A 25964-nucleotide genomic window follows, 5' to 3' on the forward strand; every position below is an offset into this window, starting at 1 on the left:
TCACTAACGCTGGTCCACTGGTTCCCTCTGCAGTGGGATATGCCTGGGTCCCGTTGCTGAAGGATGGACGGATTGTCACCCTGGAGCGGCATTTGCCAGTCTCATCCAACCTTCCACCTGGCTACCTGGGTCTCGGAGATGCAGAGTCACGAAGGGTAGGAAGGCCGTTTAAAATGGGCTTAAACATGAAGGGAAGAGGAAAGCTGATGTTTCAATACCACTGTAAGTTCTGGGCTTCTGTTGGCGCTCTGCTCAGCTGGAAAGATCCCTACTGCAGGGCAGCCCCCAAAGCTTATGTTCTTAGGGATGGGAGAGAGGAGACTTTTACTTCTGCTTTCCATTGTTACATAGATTGCAGAGAATATTTTTGTGGCAGGCTGGACTGGGCTGTTGCAGATGATGCCCACTCTCCTGCTCCCACACAGAGCAGGAGAAGTGGGCACATGCTCTGTGTGCATGTCCCCACAGGGACCCCTCTGCCCTGCCGTGGCTGCAGTCATGTCACTGGTGTTTGTGCTGGGCAGAGGAATCCATTCTTCCACCCCAACCCATACCTTCTGACCAGGTGTCTGTCTGCACCTTCTCACTGCAGTCTGAAACCAAGTACTTGAATGTTGTCTGTTCACAGCAGCCCAGTGTGGATACGAAGTGGGTGGATGGAGCAAAGCCACTGTTTAAAATCAGAATCCATTTGGACTCAACTGTTTACACCCAGGTAAGTCAAGCACCTTGTTCTTAAAGACTGTCAACACAAATGCAGAGGAAGCGATTGCCGTCTCTACTACTGCTATGCCATAGGTGCTATGGGAAAGAGGTACCTGAGCAGCACTGAGATACTTCTGTGGCAGCAGATCTGGGATTACTTGCAGGGATCTGCTTCTTCATCTGGATGTGATGAGACAATTGTGTGAGTCAATGAGCCTACGGAGGGGCTGATGCTTTCTTGGCCAATTGCACTGTAACTGGCAGGACCAAGGAAACATTTAAGCAAATGAGCTGCTTGATGATGCAAAAGAGACAAGTGGTGGAAATGGGAGGTTCCCCCAAATATTAGATTGTTTGTTGAGTTTAAAAAAAGGTTTTCTAACAACAGCTGGCACACAAAAATAAGAGTCACAAGAGTCTTCATATCCTTTTGAAAACGGTGCGGGCTGTTTTACCAAGTCCTCGTGTGTTCTACCATCTTATGGTAGTGATGGACTTCTCCAAGCTTCATGTGATGTGCAGGAAGGATCCCCAGCACATGCTCTGGGGTACATCCTGTCAGCACTGCTCATGGGGAAATGCCCTTGTCAGGGCTTGTTGGCCCATGCTGGATGTAATCAGCTGCATTTACATTCACAGCAACTTGCTTTCAGCACCATCTAAATCTGTTTTAGGGTCTTACTGATCCTGTACAGCACTGGGAGCAGTACAGTAGTTCCACTCCCCACCAAATTACATTCCCAGGTGCTTTTCAGGGTTAAATAACCCAGTAAGTAAATTTAACCTTGGAGGAGGAGGGAGAGGAATGGGAAGGAGGGTCTGCCTCCGATGGACTGTAGGAGGTTGGTGAGGCATACGGTGAGGCAGTCTCAGAGTCACAGCTCAAAGAGGAGGTCTTGCGCTTCTCCAGGTTGCAGGGTAGTGCAACCACAGGAGTTTTTTAACACTGCTGTCAGTTTTGTGCTTGATCTCAAGATTAGTTGGGAGCCAGGGGATGGGCAGTGGCTGGGTACATCGGAAAAGGCAGGGAGCAGTATTGTAGTCCAGGGAGAGGGCAGCTGGGGACCAAGAGTGCCACTGGTAGTGACATGGGCCTTGCTTGGGACATGCCCTACTGCCGCAGGTATGTCAGCAGATTTTCAGCTGTACGCTGCAGAGTAGGGGTTGACGAATATTGAGGCTGCTGCTTTGAACTTGCTTTTGCTCTCTTCCAGGACATGCACTTGCACAAATTCTTCCAGTACTGTCAGCTGGTTCAGGCGGGAGCTAAGGGAGTCCCAGGAGAGCTTGTTAAATACCTAAAGGTAACAGTGCCTGTCAGTGGGCTTCGTTTGTGTACAGACCCCTGCCCTGTAGGAACATGCACTGGCTGCAGCACTGGGACCAGTGCACTGTGCAATATCCTTCCCTTTGCTTACTGGCACACCTGCCTGCTGTCTGTGTGCTGCTTCCCACTGCCTTTCACAGCAGATAAAGCAAGGAGTCAGCATCGATCTGCCGTGCTCATGGCAAACCCTCCTCCTAGTCGGTTTGCATGCTTCTCCAAACCTTTAAACTGTAGCACAATTCCTGGTTTTCAGGATTATCCATTCAAAACAAGAATTTTTTTCAGGCTGAAAAAAGATCTGTGAGATTATCAGTCAGTCAAATTTGACCACAGATGACCTGTGACCCTGACCCAGCTTTTTGGCAATCGCTGCAGCATGAGTAAGGGCCTTGGAGCAGGCCCAGCAAAGGCTTCTGCAGGGAATATATTTACTGGGCTGTTTACTGTCCTTGTTTCTTTCCACAACTGCCTGTTTTTGAGAGTGCTGCCGTAGCAACAGCTCCACTTCCAGTGGTGGGAATTTATCATCAAAAAGTTACTGCATGTGTTTCAGATAATGTACAAATATTAAAAAAAAAAATAGAAATAATGGCAGATTTTGAAGTCAAGCACAAAAAGAACATTGCTTTGTTATAAGCATTTCATCAGGGGGCTGGGTAGGTCCCAGACCTGCCCAGCCTCGGCGACCTTGCTGCAGCCTGCAGACAGGGAGATATTTACATGCTAGCCACAAGTGAGGGCTTCTTACTACCAATACCTCAATAATATCAGTAATTTAAATAACTAGATACAGATTTAAGAACCTTTCATCAGTTTTGCAGGTTTGAAAACTGAAATTGAAACACACTGTTTTTCCTAGACTCATATCGTGAGATTCAGGCAAAAGAGGTCTTTGAGATGAGTGGAGGGTGTATGCACCAGATGATCTTGACCTTCCCCAAGTCACTTAAATCCCATTTCTGATGGTAAACCATGGTCTTTGGAGAAAAGTCTCACTGCAAGTCATCGGGCATCAGGTTTCCATGCTCCAAAGGTGTTTGTGAAAAAGGGACTTAGTCGCTTCAAAAAACTGTCACAAGTGACAAGAGGAATCGGGAGCAAAACCTCAGCCTTAAATTGTGGGTTATTGGGGTCAAATCGTAGCATGTGACCTCTAATTAAGTAATAGCTGCCTGGGGGCACATCTGAGTGGAGGATGAATACCTGCCATGAGTGATTCATGTAGCTCCCCGAAGGCATGCAGCTGGGATCTGTCAGCTGGAAGGCAGGCAGTAAATGCTGCTCTGGTTCCAAATTCCCCTGTCCTCTGGCAGGCTGAAGCCCACACCCTGAAGCATTTGCTAATGCCTGTCCTATTGCCACAGAGATGTCTGTGGACTATAAATATTTAACATCTGCAAAATGTTGAACTAAAAGTGTCTATGTTTTGAACATTTGTTTTAGTGTTTGCACGCCATGGAGATCCAAGTAATGATTCAGTTTCTACCTGTAATTCTTATGCAACTATTTAGAGTCCTCACAAATGTGACCCAGGAAGATGAAGTAGCTGTCAACTGCACCATGTGAGTGTCTGGTAAACCATCTCGTTTTCTTCAGTTACAAACGCAAAGCCACACACTAAAGTGCAAAGCAGGGTGCGGTTTCCCAGTACAAGGTGCTAAGTGGCAGCATTGGCTGTCCACTGCTGCTCGCTCCCATGCTGTGAAATACCAGCCACTGTCTTCTCCAGGCACGTCGGGGTGGCATGAGGCAGCGTGGGGCCCTTGTCCTGGGACCTGCGTGGGGAAAAATGTGATATTTTAAGGCCACTCCTGGTTTGGTTTTCAAAATAAAAAGGGTTTGCTGGCAGGGGTGGCTCTGGGAGCCACGTTATTGGGGCGTCGAAAGGCTCCAGAGCGCCCGGGCACATCCCGGCTGCAGGCGGAGATGTGGTTTCCCCGCGGGAGCGATGCCCAGCTCTCGTCCCTGCACACCGGTCCCCTGTGGGAAGTATTGCTAAACCCCGCTGGTGCTGGCCGTGTCGTGTTGTAGAAGCAGCCGCCACCTCCGTGCTGGCTCCCAATGCACTGCCAGAAGCCGGCGGTGGTTCGTTTCGCGAACCCAAGAGGGCAGTACCGGCTAGGGCCTGGTCCCCGCAGAGGGTTTCTGCTGTCTGCAGGCTTGTGCAGGGCCCTAAGGAAGCAAAAGGTGCAAAAGAACCTTTCCTGCCTAGCTCTGGCCACGACACCCCTAAACTGATGGATGCATTAAAACATCCATCTTCCTCCCGGGGTTCTTCCTCTGTGAAGTGCTGCAGTGCAGAGGGGGATGCTGGATGCCACTCCATGGAGATCTTCCTCTGCCTCCAGGAGGTACCAGGCACCCGTGTACCAAAAGCATCTTGCTCCCATGAAACCGGAGGTCGGAGCCTGAGCCCTGGTCCCCCAGGGATGTGGGGCCCATTGCAATCACAGTCCTGTGCCATGTGGTGCAGGTTTTGGGGACCTCTCCTGTGTGGAGCTCTGTAATCCCACTCTGCTTGAACCAAGAGAGGACAAGAACAGGGGAACAAGTGACCCTGGCTACTTGCTGGGTGACCAGCTCCCACCTTTGCTTCCAGAGATTTTTTTTCAAAGCTTGGCCTGATGCTTTCCAGTTTGTCAGTAGCCTTCTGTTTTCTCATCTAGACTTTAGAGTGGAATTTAAACCCCACTTTTTCTGATAAATGGCTTGTAAACTCCTCCCTGTGGTTTGGCCTGTGGAGTATGTGACAATGTGCAATAGTCTGTTGTTCCCTCTGACTGGGACTGGAATGTGAATTCCCGATGTTGGCTGGGGAAACCAGGCGTTCGCTGCCTTCATCAGCCACCTGGAGCGCTTCCAGAGGGCTGGCATGTTCTCCAGGGTCTGCCTGTCCCCGGTGAACTGCAAGGCAACAGCCTGAAAATAATCCAGTGCATGTTACAAGGAGCAAGGGAGGATACATATGATGTAAATTCAGTAAAAAAGAGCCTTCCAGAATTAATAAATTCAGGGGATGCAGGAAGGTATCAGTATAACAACCATGGCGAGTTTTTTTCCCACTTCTCCGCAGAGAGAGTCTACATTTTGCAGACTTGATGTAGTAGTATAGTTGTTAATTGTCACTTGTATTACAATTAGGAAAGGACTCCCAGTGAGGATAGACTCAGGACATGATAAGCTGTACAGTGTGGATGAATCTGTAGCATGTGCAGGAGGGGCACATGGGCTGGCTCTCCATACAGCAGGTCCGTAGATACAGCCAAAGAGAATGGGGTGCAGAGCAGATTTGACTTTTTTGTTTTCAACTTATCTAACACCTGAGTTGGGTTGCCAAATGCTCACTGCGACATGAGTTTAAGTAGCTGCAGTCTTTAATCTGGCATGCACAGAGGCTAAAGGATAGGATACGTACCCTGCAGAGAAATGCTCCACCTCAGCTCCTTGCACAGGGAACCTTGAGCGTTGAAGGCAGCTGGTCTGAGAGGCACCTGGTCCAGCACCAAATGGAGAAGAGGCTTTGGCCACGTCAGCTCTGAGGGCTGTTGAGGGGCTGTGCTGTGGCAAGGATGGTGCAGCCACAGGAGATGTGAGGGATGGTAGCCTGCAAGTACTCACTCTCTGCAAATCAGGCCATGCCAGCGGTGAGGCTTTTGGGGTTGAGCAGGATAGGACACAGATGGGTCTGCTTTCATGATCTGGAGGAGCTTGCCCTCTCATTGCGTGCTGAACAAAAACCACATTTCTCCTCAGGGTTCTTCTGCACATCGTGTCCAAGTGCCATGAAGAAGGTCTAGACCACTACTTGCGCTCCTTCATAAAGGTCAGTCATGGCACACCACTCTGCAAAACTCCCTGCTGGGAGCAGGCACACTGCTGATACTGTTTCTCTTGCCTCAGTACGTCTTTCGAGCTGAGAAACCCAGTGTCACACAGGCGAAGATGACCCATGAAATCCTGGTCCTTTCCATGGCCACAATCTTGAAGCAGTCAGCGGATTTTCTAGCCATCAATAAGCTACTCAAGGTGAAGTATTGGCAGTACTTGGCTGCCAAGGGTGGAGGGGAGGAAAAGAGGGTCTGATATAAAACGCAACGCTTCCACCCATCCAAACCCACCACAGAAGCAAAGCTACCAGGGCAGATCCTCACATCCCTGTCCTTGAGGTTGTCCTCTTACAGCAGAGATGAATTCTTACAGGGAACCTGGCTGTGTTAGGGCTCCTGGCACGACACAGCAAAGGGCTTTTCATTTTGCCAGTTTTATCTATTTTCTTCGAGCCACACAGGAGGGGTGGCTCACGGGAGGCAGACTGAGTTTCTGCCTCTCTCAGCCTTTGCAGGGTATGTGCACCCCAAATTCTGCTGGCTCCTTGCAGGGTGCATTGGGGTGAAGAGGGGATGGAGCTATTCCCACCCCAAGACTGGCAGGACTCCTCCAGGTAGCAAAGGCACCCATGCCAAGCTAGCTGTGCAAGCACAGCCATGCTTACAAAATGCCTTTTGAATGTGAGCTCTCCCTCCCACACTGCTGTTTCCCCACAAAGTCAAACATGATCAGTCCTGCTGAGAAAAATAATAGTATTCTTTATTCATTCTAGTACTCGTGGTTTTTCTTTGAAGCACTGGCGAAGTCAATGGCAATGTACTTACTGGAAGAAAACAAAATCAAGGTAAAAATAAATTTGTTCAATGCTGCATTACAGAGCCACCACAAAGAAACTCTCCTCCGAAAGTTTTTCGGAAAAAATATGTGGCTATTTAAAAAAAACCCTGACAAGCTGAACAGCTAGCCAGATCTTTCCTTTTTTTCTACTTTAGTTTTTTCTTCTTCCCCTTTTCATTCTCAATTATAATTTAAAAATTCCAGATCTCCTTATGGCTCATGCATCCTCCTTTACTGTTACTAGCTACTGCAGTTTCAGCCAGTGCTTTCTTTATGCCAATTCTTTATTAGGAAACAACATAAACAAATGCTAAAGGGAACTTGTGCCTGTGCTCGGTTCTCCTGTGCTGCTGGCTTGCAGCATTGAGTGTAGAATGTGCCTTTGGTTTCAGCTGCCCAGAGGCCAGCGGTTCCCCGAGTCCTACCAGCACGCCCTGCATTCGTTGCTGCTTGCCATCATTCCTCATGTGACCATTCGCTATAACGAAATCCCTGAAGAGTCCAGGAATGTCAACTTTAGCTTGGCTAACTTCCTGAAGGTCAGCAGTTTCTTTCCTTCCCCAGGCTTTTATCAGAAAAAAAAAAAAAGCACAACAAGCAATCAGAAATAAGCAGCAAGCAAACAAATGTTTGTGTGCTTTATCATCTCTTTGGTTTTTTCGATGATGAAAACTCTGGAGGGGATTAGCTTTCCTAGGAAAGAAACTTTCTCTTTCCAAGAGATATGATACTCTATATGTTATCTAGGTCTTTCAGTCATGCCTAGCAACTGTTCAAAACCTGAGATGAAATATGTGTGCTCTCATTGTAAATATTTCTGTTGTCCACTGGAGACTTGAGTGAGGTCATCCAAATAATTTCAGAGAAATAGGATCAAGGACATTTTGGAAAGTCAGCAGCAGCCCAGAGGATCAAATCTGGCTGTTGGCAGAACGGTAGTATGGAGATGATTTAGGATGATTCTTTTATTTTTAATGATTGGTCACATGTTGCTGGTTTTTTTCCCAGCGTTGTTTGACCTTTATGGACCGAGGATTTGTTTTTAACTTGATAAACGATTACATTTCTGGATTCAGCCCAAAAGACCCTAAGGTAAGCCATATATTTCTTGAAAGGTGGTTTGCAGTTGTATATATCTACATCAGTCAGAGCTCTGTAGTGACTATTTTATGCCACTCTTGGAGGCCTTTTAGACACTGTTCCTGCAGAGTCTTCTGGAGGCAGAGACCTCTTTGTCTGGGCTGAGAGGTTGGTTAATAATCTGGATGAAAACGGTAAAGAAGTCCCAAGTGACAGTTGCATGCAGTGACACTTAGGGGAAACGACACGAAAATTTGCCAATTGTTACTGAGTTTCACCAAATGCTATTTAGATTCCCCAATCCTTGAACTAGAAGCAAATGAGTCAAACTGTAACCACAGTTTGTGTTTGTTGTTTTTTTCCTCAGCTGCTGGTTGAATACAAGTTTGAATTTCTTCAAACTATTTGCAATCATGAGCACTACATTCCTTTGAACTTACCAATGACCTTTTCCAAACCCAAGCTGCAACGAGTTCAAGGTAGGTCCTTTTTCAAGAGACTGGCTAGAGCGCCATAATTTATTAGTCTTGATGGCTTCAGACCAGCTGGAATTTGGTTTGATGTCAAGGAAATTTATGTTCTGGTTAGTCTGATTTACATTAATCTCAGGAGAAGATGCTGTTCTGGCAGGTTTACATCATTTTGCTCTAGAATGGTATGCAATCAAGCCTTTCCGTATTTCCTATATTTAAGTTTGCAGGGATGAACAATATCTGAAAGATGCTGCCCCTATTTCAGTAAATGCACAAATTGTGCAAGTGTAATCCTTTGTTCCCACGAGTGTCAGCATCCCCTGAGAACTAGAGTGTTTCATCGATCAGTGCCGTAGAGAGTGGAGGTACAAGAGAACAGATTGAATTCACTGCTCCACTGCCAGCTCTCTTGGTGGCCACAAGAAGGTAATCACCTTCTAGGCTATCTCCTGCTTTCATTTTGAACAGGAGCATAGTGGTGCACAGTGCATTGAAGCTTATGCTCAAACCTGGGCTGAAGGCAGCCGGCGGCGAACTTGAGCCCGTGCCAATCCTTAGCATATACCAAGGGCATCCGTCCTGTGGCACTACCACGTATCTGTCACACCATGTCCCCTTTGGTCCTGATGCTGCTCACCACAGGGCAGATGGGCTTTGCAAGGGGCTTTGCAAGGGGCTGAGCTGAGGCACTGTTTCAGTGTGGACGGCTGCAGCTGTGCTACCGATGGCAGTGCGGACACACAGCGCTGAGCCCAGCGGCGTGCCTCGCCAGCCTCCTAAGATTGCTATAGACATAGCCTCATTCTCTCTGGGTCCTGCTTTCTCATCTCTGCTAGATAAATACAGAAAAGATTGCCACATTTGGGTGCTAATAGCCTGGCAAGATAAGTACCGGAGAGGAGAGTGAGGTTTGGGTTTCCCCCATGTGAAAGCCCGGTGGATTTATTCTGGTGCAGGCAAGGGGATCTTTACTTGTGCCTCAGGGTGCAGCCATACAAATCCCAAAATTATTCCCTTTACATCCAGGTGGCCAAAGCAGCAGAAAGTGTCAGGTTTCCCGTATTTTGTTATGTTTCTGACCACTCGGAGCTTTCTGGACCAGCCACTAATCTTACACTTACATTAGTCTGGCTACTTGCCTGGCATAGTTTAACAAAGTGAACTGCTAGAAATGGCTGAGAAAGGCCAAAGCAGAGTGCCTTCCCATTGCTTATTAGTGGCATGATAACACAAGGATGCTTTTCTTGGGTAACATTCACCTTTGCATTTGCCATGGTTAAAGTGAAAAGCTGTAAGAGCAGCTCCTCTGTTTTATCATGACTAGGACCTACCAGCTGAGGTTTTATTTTTAAGATATGTATTTTAAAATAGCGGTAGCAACTGTGATTCAAACACATCTCTTGTCAGTAGAGCAGCTTATCCTCAGGGTAGCAGAACTGCCTTTGCAGTGGTGCCTCTCCTCTGCCTGCCATGGTAGAGGTATGTAGAGATGCATCTCCATTGCAAACTTGTCTGTTTTTATGGGTAGACCCATGATTACAGGGGACAGCAGGCTCAGAGGTGGGGAGGTATGATGTGCACATCACCAAGGAGATACCCTGCTGGCATGCCTCACCTCTTTATCGGTTTATTTGAATGAAGAGAGGGGATGTGCCCGGCCCCTACTACTCTGTTTCTGGGAGAAGAAGGAATAGCCCCGGGTGGGGGGGTAAAGAGGCCCTCTGCAGCAGAAGCTGGTGCAGACGGGCCTGCGGGCAGAGCACATCCCTGTGACCACATCCTGTTGCGTTGGAGCGTTGCATCTTGGAGCAGTTTCTCTGCAACGTCTGAACTAATACGGCTGGTTGCTGGTCTGCGTCCCTGCTGCCTCGCCTGGGGGCCATGTGTGTTTCATCAGCCAGAGCAAGGCCCCGGGCCTGTCCTCACGACCAGCACCACAGAATCGCTTTTGCAATCTTGTCATAGCAAAGAACCCAAGAGACTGACGGAAGCTGGGAGTTAAGCAACAGCCTTAAAAATAATATTAAAACATGACTTACTGTCCTGTTCCTCCAAGATTTAGAGCGTTACTTATTCCTGTTTATTTTTGCTGTCTTTTTATTTGTCCCTTTTCTTTTTGCACATGAATTAGATTTTTTTTCATTTGCTGTGGAACGGTTCACTTCAGTAGGTAGGTCCAACTGGGATCACTGAATCTTCTAATGTCAAATTAAACACGCAGCTTCCAATCAATTAGCTTGCATCCAACTAATGAAATAACCATGATGTGTGACACTTAGGCATTTGCTAACATGACTAACAATGAAAGCTAGATAACGCTCCAGAGTGCTTTCTCTTTCCTCTGAATCAGACTTTCACAAACCAGTAAATGCTACTTATGAATCAACGAACTTAAAAATATCTTTTGCAGCCACGAAGCTGTTGGAACCCTTTGGCTGGGATTTTCAAAGCTGTGTGTATGCACCCTGCCTTACCACAGAAAAACTCTCATAGCTGTGGGGTTTTTAAAAAAAAAAAAAGTCTGAGCTGAGCAGAAAACATTTGTACCCTTTGGGGGAAGAACACACAGCTTTGGGGTTATCCCTCCGGGAGGCTTAGTGCCAAAATGCAACAGTCAAACGGTGCCTGTTGCGGCTCTGATTAGGCGTACGGGTTGCCTGACAGAGATAACAGTGTCAGGGCAAGGTCGTTTGGAGCAGCCCGAGTGCACATGCACCCTGCACTGAAATCTGCGTCTCTGATGCTTCTCCGCTGCGTTATCCAGACACATCAAAGGAACATGATGCCCTGTTCTGGCTCACCGGTCCTTGCAACAGGGCTGGAAAGCCCAGCTGTGTAAACTGCTGGAGGATGCAGTAGCAGTCACTTGGCACCATGTCCTTGTTTGCATCCCTCATTCCAGCAGGAGTATTGGCCTTTGCTCTCTGGCCTGGGGAGAAGGAAGGCAGATTTCACAGAGGACGTGGAACAAGCTGCAGAGACGGCACTGCTAGGCTTGGGCGACCGTGGTAAACACACCACCTCCACTGCCCATTACCACCCTCACAGCTGCTTGGTGGAGGTTGGCACCTCCGCTGCCTGGGTAGTTTACAGGGTAAGCCCCAGTCAGTAAGTCATGCAGTCTTTCCCCATTTCATCCATCTCTGACTTTACAAATTACTCTTCGGAGCGCTAAGCTTTGCAAAGCATCACACTGCAGAAATCCTTCATTTTGCTGCTGCTGAAATGGTGAGGGCTAAAATTAGTGATTAGCTTGAACTGGAAGATGCCGATTTCTTTGGTATGACCTAACTCAGTAGTGGAGAAAGCTGTAGTCAGTTCAGGCTTTATTAAAAGATCAGTGCAGTGTAGGAGAGAGTGATGAACTGTACGCGCAGACTGTTTTGGTTTACATGACTCTTACATCTTTCTCTGAACAGATCCTCAGAACAGTTCCCTTAACCATTGCCTTGCTCTTTCTTTCAGATGTAAATCTTGAATACAGTTTAACTGATGAATATTGCAGGCATCATTTCCTGGTGGGGATGCTTCTCAGAGAAGCCTCTGTTGCCTTGCAGGACAACTACGATATCAGATATACAGCCATCTCAGTCTTAAAAAATCTCTTGATAAAGCATGCCTTCGACAACAGATATCAGCACAAGGTCAGGCATATTTTGTTGGCTTTTAAATGTAATGCTCTTGAATTTTATGAAAAAACATATGTCAGAGTTTTAGATCTTGCATGGTGCACCAAGGGTATTCTCTTTACTTTTTAGGGAACTGCTGTAAGTAACTGACAGTTACGGCATTACAGTAAGAGCTCTGAGAAATGATCTAGGAACACAAACAAGGCAGTCAGATAACTGCAGCACTCTTATCCATGCTGAGTATTTAGATAATAAAGCCCTGAGCCATTAAGGAACTTGAGAGTGTCGTTAGCCAAGAGGCTGTTCAACAAAATGAAGCAACATCAATGTTCTTCTGGTCTTGGGCTTAAGTTAATATCCTGCATTAATATACTATAATTAGGAAATAGGACTGATCCCTGTTACAAGTCAGCTTGCATGTTTCACTAATTAGTGAATCAGAAGAGAGGATCTGTGGATTCTCATGAGAAGCTGGATTTCCGCTGGGTAGCTTTCTGCTTTCTTCAGTCAGAGGCTCAGCGTGTGGTATTGCCGAAAGAGCCCAGAGATGGGCTTGTTTTCTTTCTTGATGCTGCTCCCTGCTGACCCATATATCCTTGAAAGTGCCAAGCTACCTGAGCAGACACTACCTGTCTTTGCTCTAGGCTGAAAACATTCCTCTCTTTAGAGTTTAGCTCTTCAAATTGCTCCTAGTGTGCTGCGTTCCTGGGTTTTATCTGAGAATGTGGATAGCCTCCTGGGCACAAAGGGTGGGAGAAGTCCAGGGCACCTGCCCTCTGCATGGACCCAGAGCCAGCTCCTCTCCTCTCCCTTCTCTGCCTCTTTGGAAGGGCTGAACAGGAGGTGGGCTTGCTTTTCTCCGCAGCGAGAATCACTGGTGACTGGCACAGCCTGGAAACAAAACTACAGCCCATGATAGTTGGCAAGACTTAATATTTCAGGAGACATTTGCCAACTCTCTTGACTGGGAAGACTGGGTCAGAGGCAGCCTGTTTCTGCTCTTCTGGGTGCCTGAAAACCCTCATACTAATTCAGGAGCTCTTTGCCCCCTTGGCATGCAACACTCTCCCTGCTCTCAAGAACACCACCTATCTTAAAATTGTCCCGCTGGATTTTTGTAGGTGTTGTGCTTGGGACTGCATGACGAGGAAAGTGCCTGGAGCCAAGGCAGGATGCTCAGCTGGTGTCCCGAGACCGGAGCAAAAAAATCATATCACAGGCAGGACAGGCTGAGCTGGCAGGGTCTGTTACTGCGGTCTCACTCTGTCCAGGAAACCCTGGCTCCATCAATGGCTGAGAGAGGGTTTCCTCAACCTATGGGCATTTTCAAAATTTCTTTTACCTTTTGTCATACTGAATCAGACGAAAAAGTTTGATCCTTGTGTCAGTCAAAATGTGCATTCAATTTGCAAGCCTTAAATTTTTTTTTTTAACCTTTCTGTCAAGTCCATAATAATACATTTTTAACAAAAAAGAATTGGATATAAGAGAGGCCTGCATTTAGAAAACATCAACCATCTGTATGAGTTAATGCCAATTAATCTGTTCCTACAAACTGTTTTAGTTAGAGCATTTCGCTCTCTACAACTACCTGAAAGGGGGTTGTGGTGAGGTGGGTGTTGGTCTCTTCTGCCAAGTAACTAGTGATAGAATGAGAGGAAATGGCCTCAGGTTGCACCAGGGGAGGTTTAGACTGGATATCAGTAAAAATTTCTTTCCTGAGAGAGTGGCAAAACATTAGAACAGGCTGCCCAGGGAGCTGATGGAGTCACCATCAATAAAAATGTTCAAAAAATGTGTAGACATGGCACTTCAGGACATGGTTTAGTGGGCATGGTGGTGTTGGGTTGATGGTTGGACTTGATGATCTTAAAGGTCTTTTCCAACCTTAACGATTCTGTGATTTGCTACGGAGAATTCCTGACTGGAAGCAATAGCCAGCACCAGGTGAGTAGCAAATATTTTTGTTTCATTACTCCTGGGTGTTGCACTTGAAAAGCAAGCCCCGTGAGTGGAGTGCCAGTTAAGAGTTAGGAAATCCGGGATTTAGTTTGTCACACATCCTGTGTGACTGGGAATGTTATTCCACCCCCAAAATCCCGGAGTGCCCGAAGCTCACTGCTGGAAGGGTAATACCTACCTGGCAGCTTTGGAAGTGGAGATGAGAAGCCAAACCAACCCATGTTCTCAGACACCATATATAGTGTGTAAAAAAAAAATATATATATATGTGTGTGTGTGTGTGTATGTGTTTTGGCTCCCTTTTTCACTCTGTTGAAAGCCTGGGCTCTTACCTACATTTGTCTCCCTGTCTTTTTTCAGAACCAGCAGGCAAAAATAGCCCAGCTCTACCTGCCGCTGTTCGGGCTGCTCCTGGAGAACCTCCAGCGAGTGGCCAGCCGCGAGGCTCTCTACTCCTGCGCGGCCGCCTCCAGCCCTGTGAGTAAAGCCCAGCGATGCCTCTTTGCTCCCCTCCTTGGTCCTCCTCTCCCTGCACACCCCCTGTGCAAATTCCACTGCCTGCAGAAATAAGTCTGTTGTTCTTCTCCCCGCAGCCCCGTAATGTGCTTGTTTCTTTTAATTTGGCTTTTCCTGTGACTTTGTTCTGTCTGCAGCGCTGGGTACAATGTCTCTACTCTTCTGCTTGCTATCAGTTAATGTGCTTCTTTACGGTATGCGTAGTGCCGTGAGGTGGGGTAAGTCCCTCCAAGTGCAATGAGTTGCAACAGGATTCAGCCTTGGACTCCAGCAGCTGTTCTGGGGAGTTGCCCATCTGCCTGAGGGTTGTGTGTGGTTCCCAGACTAGACCTTCCTCTTTGTTCAGGTCAAAACAACAACAACAACAACAAAGACATTTGAAAAAAACAATTCAAAATTTCAACTCAGATGATGAAAAACAAAAAGGAAAAAACTGCTATGACTTACTTTAATATCTTCTGCTATTCTTTGTACTCCTACCCAAGTCATTTGTCTTCTTGTTAAGGAAGTAAGGAAAGAATAGATTTTTTTCATCTGTGTTTTAAAAGCTGCTCTACTTTGCTTTTTTTTAATTTCATTATTCTCTTCTATAAGAGAATAGGGTTGTCTTCCATTGGTCACAAAAACCTCATATTGCTTTACAGGCATCCAGGGATGAATTCATGTGCAGTTTCACATCCCCCTCAAATAGATCCAGCCTGATTGCAGACAAAGATCCAGGTAAATTAATTTTTCTAAGCTTTAACTTTCCCGCTTATTTTGAATGTAACTATTACCAGGCCCAAAAACCCAAAACCTGTTACCCAAAACCTGAAACAGCCGTCGGCCAAACAGCCTCTCAGAGTTTGCATGCTTTTCCCTGGATGTGGTATCAACCCAACTGTTCTTTCCAGATTAATCACCTTTCGACATGGGTCTTTGCAAGCCCCGTCTGCGCTGTCCGAATCACATCCGCCGCTCACTGTCCGTGATGCGCTGACGAGTGCCAGTGGGAAGGGGTTAATTATGGGGTTTGGGGTTTTTTTCAGCCTGCGGAGCAGCACTTCCCAATGGCCATGCAATAAAGCGAGAGGACTCGAAAGGATCCCTGAACTCAGAGGGGGCAACCGGTTCCCCGGATCAGAGTGAAAATGTAATGTATCTGGGCTTAGAAAGGACCATGCTCACTGCACTGGCCTGTGGGCTCTGTTAAATAAGGGGGAGGGAAAAGGAGTTCCCCATGGTAACGCTCTCAAAAGCCAGCTTATAAATATCTCTGTCTGGAAACAGAGTCATGTTTAACAGAGGAGGTCAGCCTTGTGGGTCTGGTATGCTTTCCCTTTTCAAACATCTCTGAGCCAAAAGTATAACTGTTGACAAATGACTTATCAAAGATGAAAGACAAAATTCGTGGGGAAAATCTCTGCTCCCATGGTGCATTTATCCATACGCAGGCGTGCTCCCTGTGCGTGGATGGGGCTGAGCCTGGCCAGTGCCCAGTGCGTGGTGCCGGGAACTGGTTTCCGCACATGGCTGGGAGGCAAAGCACTGTGCTGTCAGATTAGCAGAGAGCGCTGTCTTAAGAGGACATGAGGTATTTGTAGGAAAATCAGCACAGGCTAATAACCACAGCCCCACACTTGCAGAAGGTGACCATGGTCACACCACAAAGAGCTCTGACTCCAGATTTCAGGCAGGATGTACTCTCCTCATTGGCAGATTGCACGCATGGAAATCAGGTATTTGTGCAAACCAGCCCCTGGTTTTCCTCAAGGCACTTTCCAGATGTCTTTGTCTGACGTGAATCATTAATGCATCTTTAAAAACTTTGGCCCTTACAAGAAGGAAGGCAAAGATTATCTGGGCTCCTGCTGGTTGTGTCCTGACATGCTTAGGAGAGGTGGGGCCTTTCAAGCTCTCCCACATGAATCACGAAGCTACAAGACCAAGTATAGCCAAACACTTGACTATCAAACTGTTCATATTCAGTAAAGCTCTGAGCATATGCTTCAGCCCTGCTGGCAGCAGCAGGGGTTTGCAGAAAGCGTTGTTGCTTGCAGCTCAGCTCTTCCCTGCAGCTAGGCAGCCTCTTCTGTGTCCTTGAAGGTATGCTTTTCAGAGTAGTTGAAAACAGCTTTTCTGTTAGGGAATGCAATATCCACAAAACCATTTAAAAGCAATGCCACATGGCGCAGCACAGCTTTAATGCTTGCTCTACAGAGGTAGACACGTGGTTATTGCCTGTTCCCCTCGAGTGAGTTGTGTGCTGACTTGATAACTCACTGTGGTCAACAGCAAAGTTCTGGCTATAGCACTGAATCTCCAACTCTAAACTGGATGTTTAATTCTGTTTTATTATGACTCATATCCACAGCCTGTCCCAGAATAAACACCAAATAAGATCTGCGGATCGCTCTCCAAACATGTGAGGCACAGCTTTAAGAGAAGTGTCCTGCTTAGAGCTTAGTCGTAATCATTTGCCAGAGGATATGGTTAGGGTGAGCAGAGAGAATGCAAAAAAAATTGGTAAAGCTCTAGGAGTCCACTGTTTCTCAACACACAATGCCCAAGCCTTTCCCACACAGATTGACTCACCAGCAGGATTTCACTTACCTTTGCCTAAGTCACTAAGTAGGAGGAAAAACAAAGAGACACTTCCAAAAATCAGGGGAAAAAGGTCTTGTCTTAAGCTGCAATTTCCTGTTTTTTTAATAACTGACATCTTGTTTTGAAGTGTATGTCTTTAACAGTTAGATTCTTGCTTTAAACTGTGACAGGTAATGAACTATTTTGTTTGACAAGAACTGACTTCAAAAACGTCTATCAGGGAGCTTAGACACTGCGGAGAGCTGGGGAAGTAAAAGCAGGGCTGCTGTGCATTTTGCTGGATGCTAAGCCATCGCTCTATGCCCAGACTTTTTTTTCTGGGCAGAGAAGCGTTCGGCTATGCGTGCAGTTTTTCCAAGGTGCCCATGACTGGATGGGCAGCAACCCCAAAGGGTAAGATGTCTCCAAAGCATGGTGCTGTGGTGGTGCACATGCAGGGAGACAGGAGGAATGCCAGCACATCTGGTATGTGCTGGATTTGCTGTGCCCACCCTGCACGGCATCTGGCCCTGCGCTCCACTCGGGCACAGCCCAGGCACTCGGGGCCACTGGCCTCCGCGTCATGTCCGTGTCCCATTAGATCCGCAGAAGCTCCACAAGGAGCAGTGTGTCACACTGCAGCCGCCTGGACCAGTTTGAGATCCGGACGCTCCTGATGTGCTACCTCTACATCGTGAAGATGATTTCTGAAGGTTGGTGCCTCTTGCTCACTGTGGGGCAGCCAGAAAGACAAGAGACCATCACTGACAGTTTTGGTCTGTAAGGTTCCCCTTGGATTTTTTTTAAATCTCTGTGGACTTTTTTTTACTTTCTTTCAGACACTCTTTTAGCTTACTGGAACAAATTCTCCCCCCAAGAGCTGATCAATGTCCTTGTGCTTCTGGAGTGAGTATCACGAGGCTGCAATTCAAACACTGCACCTCTGTGCAGCAGCACTGGCCAAGAAGAAGACATGAGTGCGGTGTGCCTCGCAGGGTGCCGCAGTCCTGTGCGGCACTAGATGTGTCTGGCCGGGGTGTAATGAAATGCTCTTCCTCCCTCTGAGGAGAAACCGGTGTGTATCGAGGGAGCACGGTGAAGCGGCGGTGCCCTGTGCTCGGTCGGGCTGTGCGGAGGTGTCCCCCCACCCGCGTGCGAGCAGGGCTCATGGCACAGCCAAAAGCACAACCTGCGCTTTGCAGCGGGTTTGGTGGAACAGATGAGTGAGGAGGCAGGGATGTGCCATAGGGCTTGGAAACGGAGGGTATGAGGTCAAGTGACTTTTAAATACAGACCCAAACCCTCATGCATAGAGGAGCATGTCTGCAGGCAAGGATGGGGTAGATTTTAAATGTTCTGGATTGTTCCTGATCTGCAGGATCTGTAACAGATACATATTTTATTTTCTTTCTAGGGTGTGTTTATTTCACTTCAGATATGTGGGGAAGAGAAATATTGCCAGGTACTGTATTCTTCTGTCCGGGGCTGGGGTGGGGGGCCGTCACCGTGCTCCCTGCCACAGCCGAGGCAGGAAGGGAGCGTGCACACCCATGCCGGGCAAACCCGAGCAGGCAGGAAGTCTGCAGGGCCGGGACTCTGCTCAGCACCATGCCACGAGCAGAGTCCCTTCATCTTAGCACCCTGCCCCTTCCCTCCCCTCCAGCTCCTGCACGAGACCCCCAGGCCCAGGCGCTCCTGGCTGCCCGCGCAGGTTGGCCGTGTCCCCCGCAGTCGGCTGCAGGTGAGCCAGGAGTCATGGCTGCCCCGCTGCTCCCTGAGCAGCAGCACTGCTGTTTCATCAGCTCTAGAGCCGTCTGGCGCAGGCGAGACCAGGGTAGCCTGGTCAGTCCCGCTGGGATTGTCTGGGATAAACCAGACTAGTGTGTTGGAGGGAGGCCAGGTTTCCATGCTGGTGCCTCACGTAATCCTGTAGCGGTGTGGCCGCTGCTGCTCGTCCAAACCCACACTCTTCGCTTCCCCTCGCAGGGTGCACGACGCCTGGTTATCCAAGCACACGGGAGCCGATAGGAAATCCCAGACGATGCCAGCACTCCGCAGCAGAGCTGGGGGGATGCAGGTGCGGCTTCAGCATCTGGGCAGCTTGGAGACCTCCTTCACACTCAACCACAGTAAGTACAGCAGAGCGAGATGGGACCGTGAAGGATTGGCCTGTTGAAAACTGCATGTAGCCATTTTCCACTTGTTGCTTCAAGGTATTCAAACTGTGCAGAATTGCAGTGGTCACTGCTCCTCCCTGCAACATTCCTAGGTTGGTGGGGGTGACATTTAAACCAGCCCCTTAAAAATCACCCCGGGGACTTGGGACTTGTGTGGCTTTTCCTCTCACCTGTCTTGGCTCAGCTCCTTGGCTGAGGGCGTGCACAGGCAATGCCTTGGTTTGGGTAGCGAGCAGGGCAGGCAGGAGACAGGCCCTGCACAGAGCCCTGGGCCGGGATCTGCTCTAAGCCTCTCCATGTGGGCGAGTTTCACCCCGTTGAAGTGCCTTGCCGTTTCCCCTCTGCAGATACAGCTTGGACACCTTGTTCTCTGTCTGGCTTTAAAAACAGTGAGATTAAGGGGAAATACTGACATTGGTTTTCTTGGTTGACATTAGGCTGAGACAACTTCTCTGAATGGAGCTGGAAAATTCAGCATCTTGCTATTCTTACCTCATCTCCCAAACCCAGTGAAGTGTAAGGGGAGAACCTTATCTGTATCAGCATTGAGATCTTGTGGGAGCTAGAGTGTTGAACACTGTTTCTTCCTGATTTGCTTTCTGTCCGCAGATGCAGGCACCTCCGAAGCAGATATTGTGCACCAGGCATTACTGGAAGGCAATATTGCCACCGAAGTGTGCCTGACAGTCCTGGACACCATCTCTTTTTTCACTCAGAGTTTCAAGGTCAGCATTGAAATTACAAGTATTATAGAAAAGTGTGCTGCAGTCCTATATGCGTGTTGATTTTCCTGATCCATTCTCCTAGAGTGGCAGATTGCCGAAGGCTTTATGAAAGGAAATCATTTGCAGCTTGTTTATTTTCCAAAATAAAAAACCCATTTTCACAGGGTCTCAGAGTAATTATGTACTTATGCAATCTTGCAATTTCTTCAAAGCTGCAAGACCAGAGAAAATTACGTGGATGTTATATCATGAGCGTAGGCATTACAAAAATAGCATAAGAGGAAATGTACATCATATAGAAAAGAGGGACTAGAGAAAAGGGAAATGAAGGTTTAGCATTCTTAGAACAGTATCTGTTTTCTACCATAAGTTGCCTAGAAGCGAGGCCCAGATTTCTTTGAATCACCGTATATGAACGTCTGTGGGGCTGAGGCATTCCAGCTGTGGTTGCCAGTTCAGATAGGACCAGTACCACTGGTAGAAGTCTTGTCCTCCATATAGTGATTCACACTCCCGGCAGTCATTGCTATCTACAAGAATCAAAGCCTCTGTGGTGAAGCGAACCCCAGGCTGCCAGCAAAATATTGAAATACTGTTCCAGAAAAGCTCTTCCTCGAAGTGTGGCTGATGGAATCCTGCTCATAGCAATGTGTCTTGCATAATGTCACAAAAACAACTCCGGATTTCAGAGTAAGTCTTCAGTGAAGACTTCCTTTTTAGATAGATTGAATAAAATGAAGAGAAAGGTAATAATATCCTCTGCTTCTGTTACAGAGCAAAAAAGCCATCCTGGTGCATATGTTAAATTACTCCTTAAAAGTTTGGCAACAGCAGAAGTATTTAGATGCAAGAGTTAAAACTTGCTTGACTTTCTCAGTTGCCTCCTTTTGCATATGGCTGAACCACCAAAACAATGTGATTTTCAAACCACAGGATAGACTGGATTCCCTTCCGCTTTAATGGACTTCTGCTTTGCTTTTATGGTCATACGGTGCTACCGCACACAAGTGTGCTCTATACTGCAGTAAAAGTGCTGATGCTGTTCTTACTGCCGGAGTAAATGAGTTCAGTCAAAAAGTATGGATCCTGCTACAAGATGTCTATAGGATGTCAAAAGATAAATCTGAGCCAGCCCAAGGATTGCTTGGACTGGCAATGAGATAGGGACTATTGATCTCCTATCGATATGGGGCATCCGCATCCTTGCTGGGTGGCCACGATGTGCCAGGCTTCCTGTGCTGCAGCTGCAAGGATGACAGCAGGCACAGGCAAGATAATTCTGACACCAGACTGTATTAATCCTCTCCAAGTAATTCCATTTTACCGTATCTCCAGAAGGTGCAGACTGTCAGGACTTTGCAGGAGACAAGGGAAGTGTCCAATGAAAAGATGTGATACTTTTTTTCTTTTTTTCTTCTCTCTCTCTCTTTTGGGCTGCAAATAAAACACTTGTTGAGATAAATAAAAAGAAATGGAAAAAACCAGTGTTATAGTTACGTTGTTAACAGCCTGTTTTATTTAAAATAACTCTAGGCAACCAGTGAAAGTTGTACAGATTGTTGAGTTAGGTTTTGGAATTAGTGATGCAAAAGTGATAAAATATTTTTGGTTTACTCTCTGCTATAAAAATAGCCTCCAACCAACCAGTGTAAGTTCGTACTGGTTGTCACATTTATTGGTTATATTTTTACTGAAAGCCCCCTATTTTGGCTTATGGATTGATGTGGTTAATTATGCAACATTATCTCTGTCATTTCCAGCTTCAGGCACAACATTTCTGCAAAATAAATTCTCTCATTGCTTTCCAGACCCAACTTTTAAGCAACGATGGCCACAATCCACTCATGAAGAAGGTTTTTGATATACATCTGGCTTTTCTCAAAAACGGGCAGTCAGAAGCAGCTCTTAAGCATGTGTTTGCCTCTCTGAGAGCTTTCATTAGCAAGGTATGTAATACATGACTCCAAAGGTGCAGGAGAATTTATATAAGTATGACAGAAGAGACCAATATACTTAAACTGCTGTTAAACTGACATTTTGTGCTGTTTACAGATGTGTTTTAGAAAACAACTTCTTTGATGATTTAAAAAACACCCCAGGTTAAGTTATCTGTTTCAGCAATTATTTATTATTTGTTGAATATCAGGAAACAAAAGGAGAAATTGCAAGGAACTCCCTCACTTGCCTTGGTCACAGAACTGCTGTTAAAGATTAGTATCTGTCCAGCCAAAAGCTGGTGCTTCTTGAATCTTTGCCCCAAACTGTCAATACTGTTGACAATGCTATTGCTTGAATAACGCTTGTACCGACAAGCTGCTCCTCTCCCACTGTGTTTGAAAGAGGGTAGTACCTTCTGAACCTCTTTCTACACTTTTCTGCGCCCGGGTGAGCGGCGAGGCTGTTTAATCCCTGGAGTTCAAGCAGCATCAAAGCCTCAGCTAACCACAAAAGAGCAGTGACTGATGCTATTGCTGACATTTTCCTTCACGCTTGTCAAAACCTGCCGCTTCTCATAAGTACATTTTCAAGATCAGATGTGCATGCAAACTCCATTCCTTCCAATCTGCACGGTTATCACAAATTCAAAATGAATTAAAACCTCTCAAATCACTTGAATGCAACACTTCATTAATGAGGTAAATCCATGTGGCATGAGATTGCAGCCAGACAAAGTACAGCATGTGAATGATATGCAGCAAAGTGTTACTTCCAAAGGAGGTCTTGCACTAGTCACTGAGCAAAGTTAAAGAAGGAGTTTTTGCTAAACTGTTTTTCAAAGGTGGAAAAGTCTGTGCTATGTACAATTTACTATAACCCCACAGCAAAGCTAAGAGCTAGTATGAGTATGTCTAGGGCTGAATTTTGGGTTGTCCTAAGCAAACACATGAGAAGCAGAAAATGCAGAAGTCTTGCTAGCTACCTATCTGGTTCCAGACAGCGTTGTCTCCTAAGAGATGTTTTTCCATGGAGCTTCTTAAAGCCTGCTAGATTTGCAACGAGCAGTGGCAGGAATCACTCAGTTTTTCTACAGGGTCCAATACATGTTTACTGCTCCACCTTTCTTTTGAGTTTTCTGCTTGCCTGTGATCTGCTTAGCCTTGAGATCCATCCTGCTGCAGATCTGCACACATCCCACGCAGACACAGTCTCTCTGCACGTCTCATGTCGAAAGTTTGTTTAGCCAGAAATATTTGGTTTGTGCCTATAGCAAATAAGAGACCTTCCTTGCCTCCCTGGCAAATTTGCTGTGATTGTTTAAATGCAAAGCCAAACCTGCACACCTGCTCAGTTTGATCTCACCATCAGCCTTCAAAACCTGGAGCCCTTCAGGGGTTCCACGTTAGCTTTCCAAGATGCTAATTACAGCAACGCAGGCTGCGTTCTTGGCTGCTGCAAGTATGGGCAGTGGGGTCATTTTCTTGGATTTATGTCAGCCTGAATCCACACCAAATTTGGCATTGTGGGTCTTCAAAGATAAGAAAAATTGATTACAGTTAATTTCCCCTATGACAGGACACAGTGTTGCTTCTGTAAAAGCAAGATATGAGCCCAGCAGATGGTATCTATAAGGAAGTGTTTTCTTTGCCAACTCTATAACCACATGAGTCCCAAACTTCCTTTTAAGTCCTCTGAAGGGCTTTTCAAAGGCCCAAGTAACAATAAAATAGCCACGGGGTCACTGCATTTCATGACAAGTGCAAGGATGGTGTGTTTTCCTACAAGTTTGTTTTGAAATACGAAAGCTGCACTGCTTTGTTTTGGGTTGCATATCACTGTTAGCTATAAATTAGTGTTAACTTCAAGAAAACCAAAAGTGAGTTATACCTTTGACACAGCTAGAATGGACAATTTGTCATTTTTATGGCCTTCTGTAGCTAATAATTACATGGAAAAGAATCCCCCTCTTATCTAGGGTCACAGCAAATGGTTGCTGGAGGCGACAAAACTCCTGAGATTTATTCTGCATCCCAAAATCATTCTTAAAAGTAGCTTGCTTTCTGCATTAAATCTGGTTACTTGATAGGCAAAAGGCTTAAAAAAAAAGACATGTCACAAGAAAGCGAAGAACAAACAAGGTCTATAATTGTTTGCATGTTTGGTTTTGGTTTTAGAATGAATCCTGCTTGCATGCATGTGTGCTGGGAATTTCAGGATAAAGCTGTCTCTGTTTTAGCAGCTGGGAAGAAGCAACAAAAGCTAGATTGCACTTGTTTTATACCCTAGGTTTCCTTAACATCTAAACCCTTCTTTTCAGACCATCACTTACAGATAATTACGTATGTACATGCTTGGGAATGATCTTGAAATTAAGGGTTAGGAAGGAAAACATGAACAGAGGAAGGGGCTGAGACAATTTGCACTGCGTAAAAGAGCAGCTTGGACACATGGATGCGAGAGTGATGGAAATCCCATGTAGCTGCCCGCTCCATGCCTCCCTGTCCCTCGGTGGGTTGGCACTAGCAGGGCATGTTAGAGGCATCACAAATCCCAGGCCCTGAAGGACCAGGGCAGCAGAGCCTTGTTCATCTCCTGCAATAGCTGATTTGGGAAGCTTTTCCCTGTCCTGTTAGCAATTCCCTCTGACCACATCAAGCTGTGCTTTCCCTCCTCATTAGTGCTTTCAGGAGGCAGCACCATTACAGCCTCCCATGCCATTGTGAAGGGCACTTGGCATGTCCTGTCCGCTGCTGTGGCTGCCCTGCCCTCATGTCCCTTTTGTGCTGAGGCCTCTCTGGGAGCTGCTCGCTGCGTTGACTCCTGCTCTGGCCCTTCTAATAGAGCTGGATAAGAAACGCGTTCCTCCAGCGCACGCAGGGTCGTTGCCACACATGCTGTTCGGCAGCTCTTGCCAGCTGGAGAGCCACAGGTAGCACCTGGCCAGGTCTCCAGGAGGCATCGACCCTTGGGTCCGCTGCCCCAAACCTGGCATCAGGAACAATTGCATCTGCTTGGACTTGGTCTCCCGAAAGGAGCTGCTGGGGACACAGGTGCCCTATGAACAGGGCACAGTTTTTCCTCCCAGAGCTGGTGCAGTGTGGAGGGGAGCACACAGAGAGGGATCTTGGGCTTCTTCTGCAGCAGATTCTCAGGCCAAGTTTTTCTCCCTGTGTCTGAAAAGCCTCTGCAGGCAAGCAGCGTGGTCTCTGCTGAGAGCAAGTGCCAGCTCTGTCTTCTTGGGTGCCCGTGTGCGGCCTGTGCATGCCCAGTCACACATCACTGTGGCCAGCTCTGGGCTAATCCCAGTTCTGAGCACGACCCCATCTCACTATGGGAGAAGGTTTGCATTACAATAGGCAGCAATTACTTAATAACTCCTTTCCCGAGTGCACACATGATCCTCTTGGCCCTGTGTTACTATGATGTTTATTTGCTTCTTTTCTTTCTCCCTTTTTTTTAATGAAAATATTTTTGGCTGGAGGCAGTGCACACCAATTATTTGGGCAGTGTCTTCATACTGACTTGTAACCTGTGTGGCTTGGTGTAATCCCAACGGTGTAGTCTTGCTAGCCACAGCTCCTAGATTCCTGTTTTGAGACCATTTCACCAGCACGCCATGATGGTGGCCACAGCAGTGCCTACAAGCTTTTCTAAATCATATATACTTAAGGCAAGGAGTAGAGGGCCACAGTAACAGCTCCAGGCTCTGGCTTAGAGGATGTGAGTGAATACTCTGACGGTAATTACTATCATCTCCCATGGGGTGAAGGTAGTGGGGCAGCTAGAAGTGGCTCGTGGACCATGCCCCATGAGGCCCACTGGGTCTTGAATGAACTGAGCACATCTCTCCCCTGAACAGACCAAAAGCATTGCCTCTCTTGCCTCTTTGTGCCAGGAAATTCCCTGGAGCTGGTCCCCAGCTGCGTCAGAGGGAGCAGAGTGTCACTGTGCGATGCCCAAAGAGCCTCTGCTCCCTCCGGGAGGTGTTAGCATCGCCCCTCTCCAGCCAGGTCGCTGCGGTGGCTGCGGAGGCGGCTGCGTGCCAGCACAAAACCCTTCCTTCTTCTGCTTCCCTGCGCCCAGCCCGCTGTGGCCGGGGTGGAAGGAAGCTGTGTGGCAGTGCCCCCTCCCCACCAGCCGCCGCTCATGACCGCAGCCAGACGGACCCGCACCGGCAGTCCCCGGCTCCGGCGAGCCCCGCA

At 47.2% G+C, this 25964-nt stretch overlaps 1 protein-coding gene across 1 annotated transcript in view; it reads left to right on the plus strand.

Moving 5' to 3' along the window:
* DOCK11 (dedicator of cytokinesis 11) overlaps window positions 1-25964 on the plus strand; it is a gene marked incomplete at its 5' end in the record, with an annotated part of 63753 nt that overhangs the window by 21452 nt on the left and 16337 nt on the right. Inside the window, 20 exons of the mRNA XM_010295688.1 lie at window positions 34-155; window positions 629-715; window positions 1920-2009; window positions 3476-3594; window positions 5786-5855; window positions 5933-6058; window positions 6633-6704; window positions 7090-7236; window positions 7706-7789; window positions 8145-8256; window positions 11716-11894; window positions 14202-14318; window positions 15002-15077; window positions 15386-15489; window positions 17524-17635; window positions 17762-17828; window positions 18337-18384; window positions 18909-19051; window positions 19709-19824; window positions 21633-21770. Coding sequence (XP_010293990.1) covers window positions 34-155; window positions 629-715; window positions 1920-2009; window positions 3476-3594; window positions 5786-5855; window positions 5933-6058; window positions 6633-6704; window positions 7090-7236; window positions 7706-7789; window positions 8145-8256; window positions 11716-11894; window positions 14202-14318; window positions 15002-15077; window positions 15386-15489; window positions 17524-17635; window positions 17762-17828; window positions 18337-18384; window positions 18909-19051; window positions 19709-19824; window positions 21633-21770 — 2129 coding nt within the window. The remainder of the gene's footprint in view (window positions 1-33; window positions 156-628; window positions 716-1919; window positions 2010-3475; window positions 3595-5785; window positions 5856-5932; window positions 6059-6632; window positions 6705-7089; window positions 7237-7705; window positions 7790-8144; window positions 8257-11715; window positions 11895-14201; window positions 14319-15001; window positions 15078-15385; window positions 15490-17523; window positions 17636-17761; window positions 17829-18336; window positions 18385-18908; window positions 19052-19708; window positions 19825-21632; window positions 21771-25964) is intronic.

The sequence above is a fragment of the Phaethon lepturus genome, unplaced genomic scaffold (assembly GCF_000687285.1).
Source record: "Phaethon lepturus isolate BGI_N335 unplaced genomic scaffold, ASM68728v1 scaffold1971, whole genome shotgun sequence".
NCBI lineage: Eukaryota > Metazoa > Chordata > Aves > Phaethontiformes > Phaethontidae > Phaethon > Phaethon lepturus.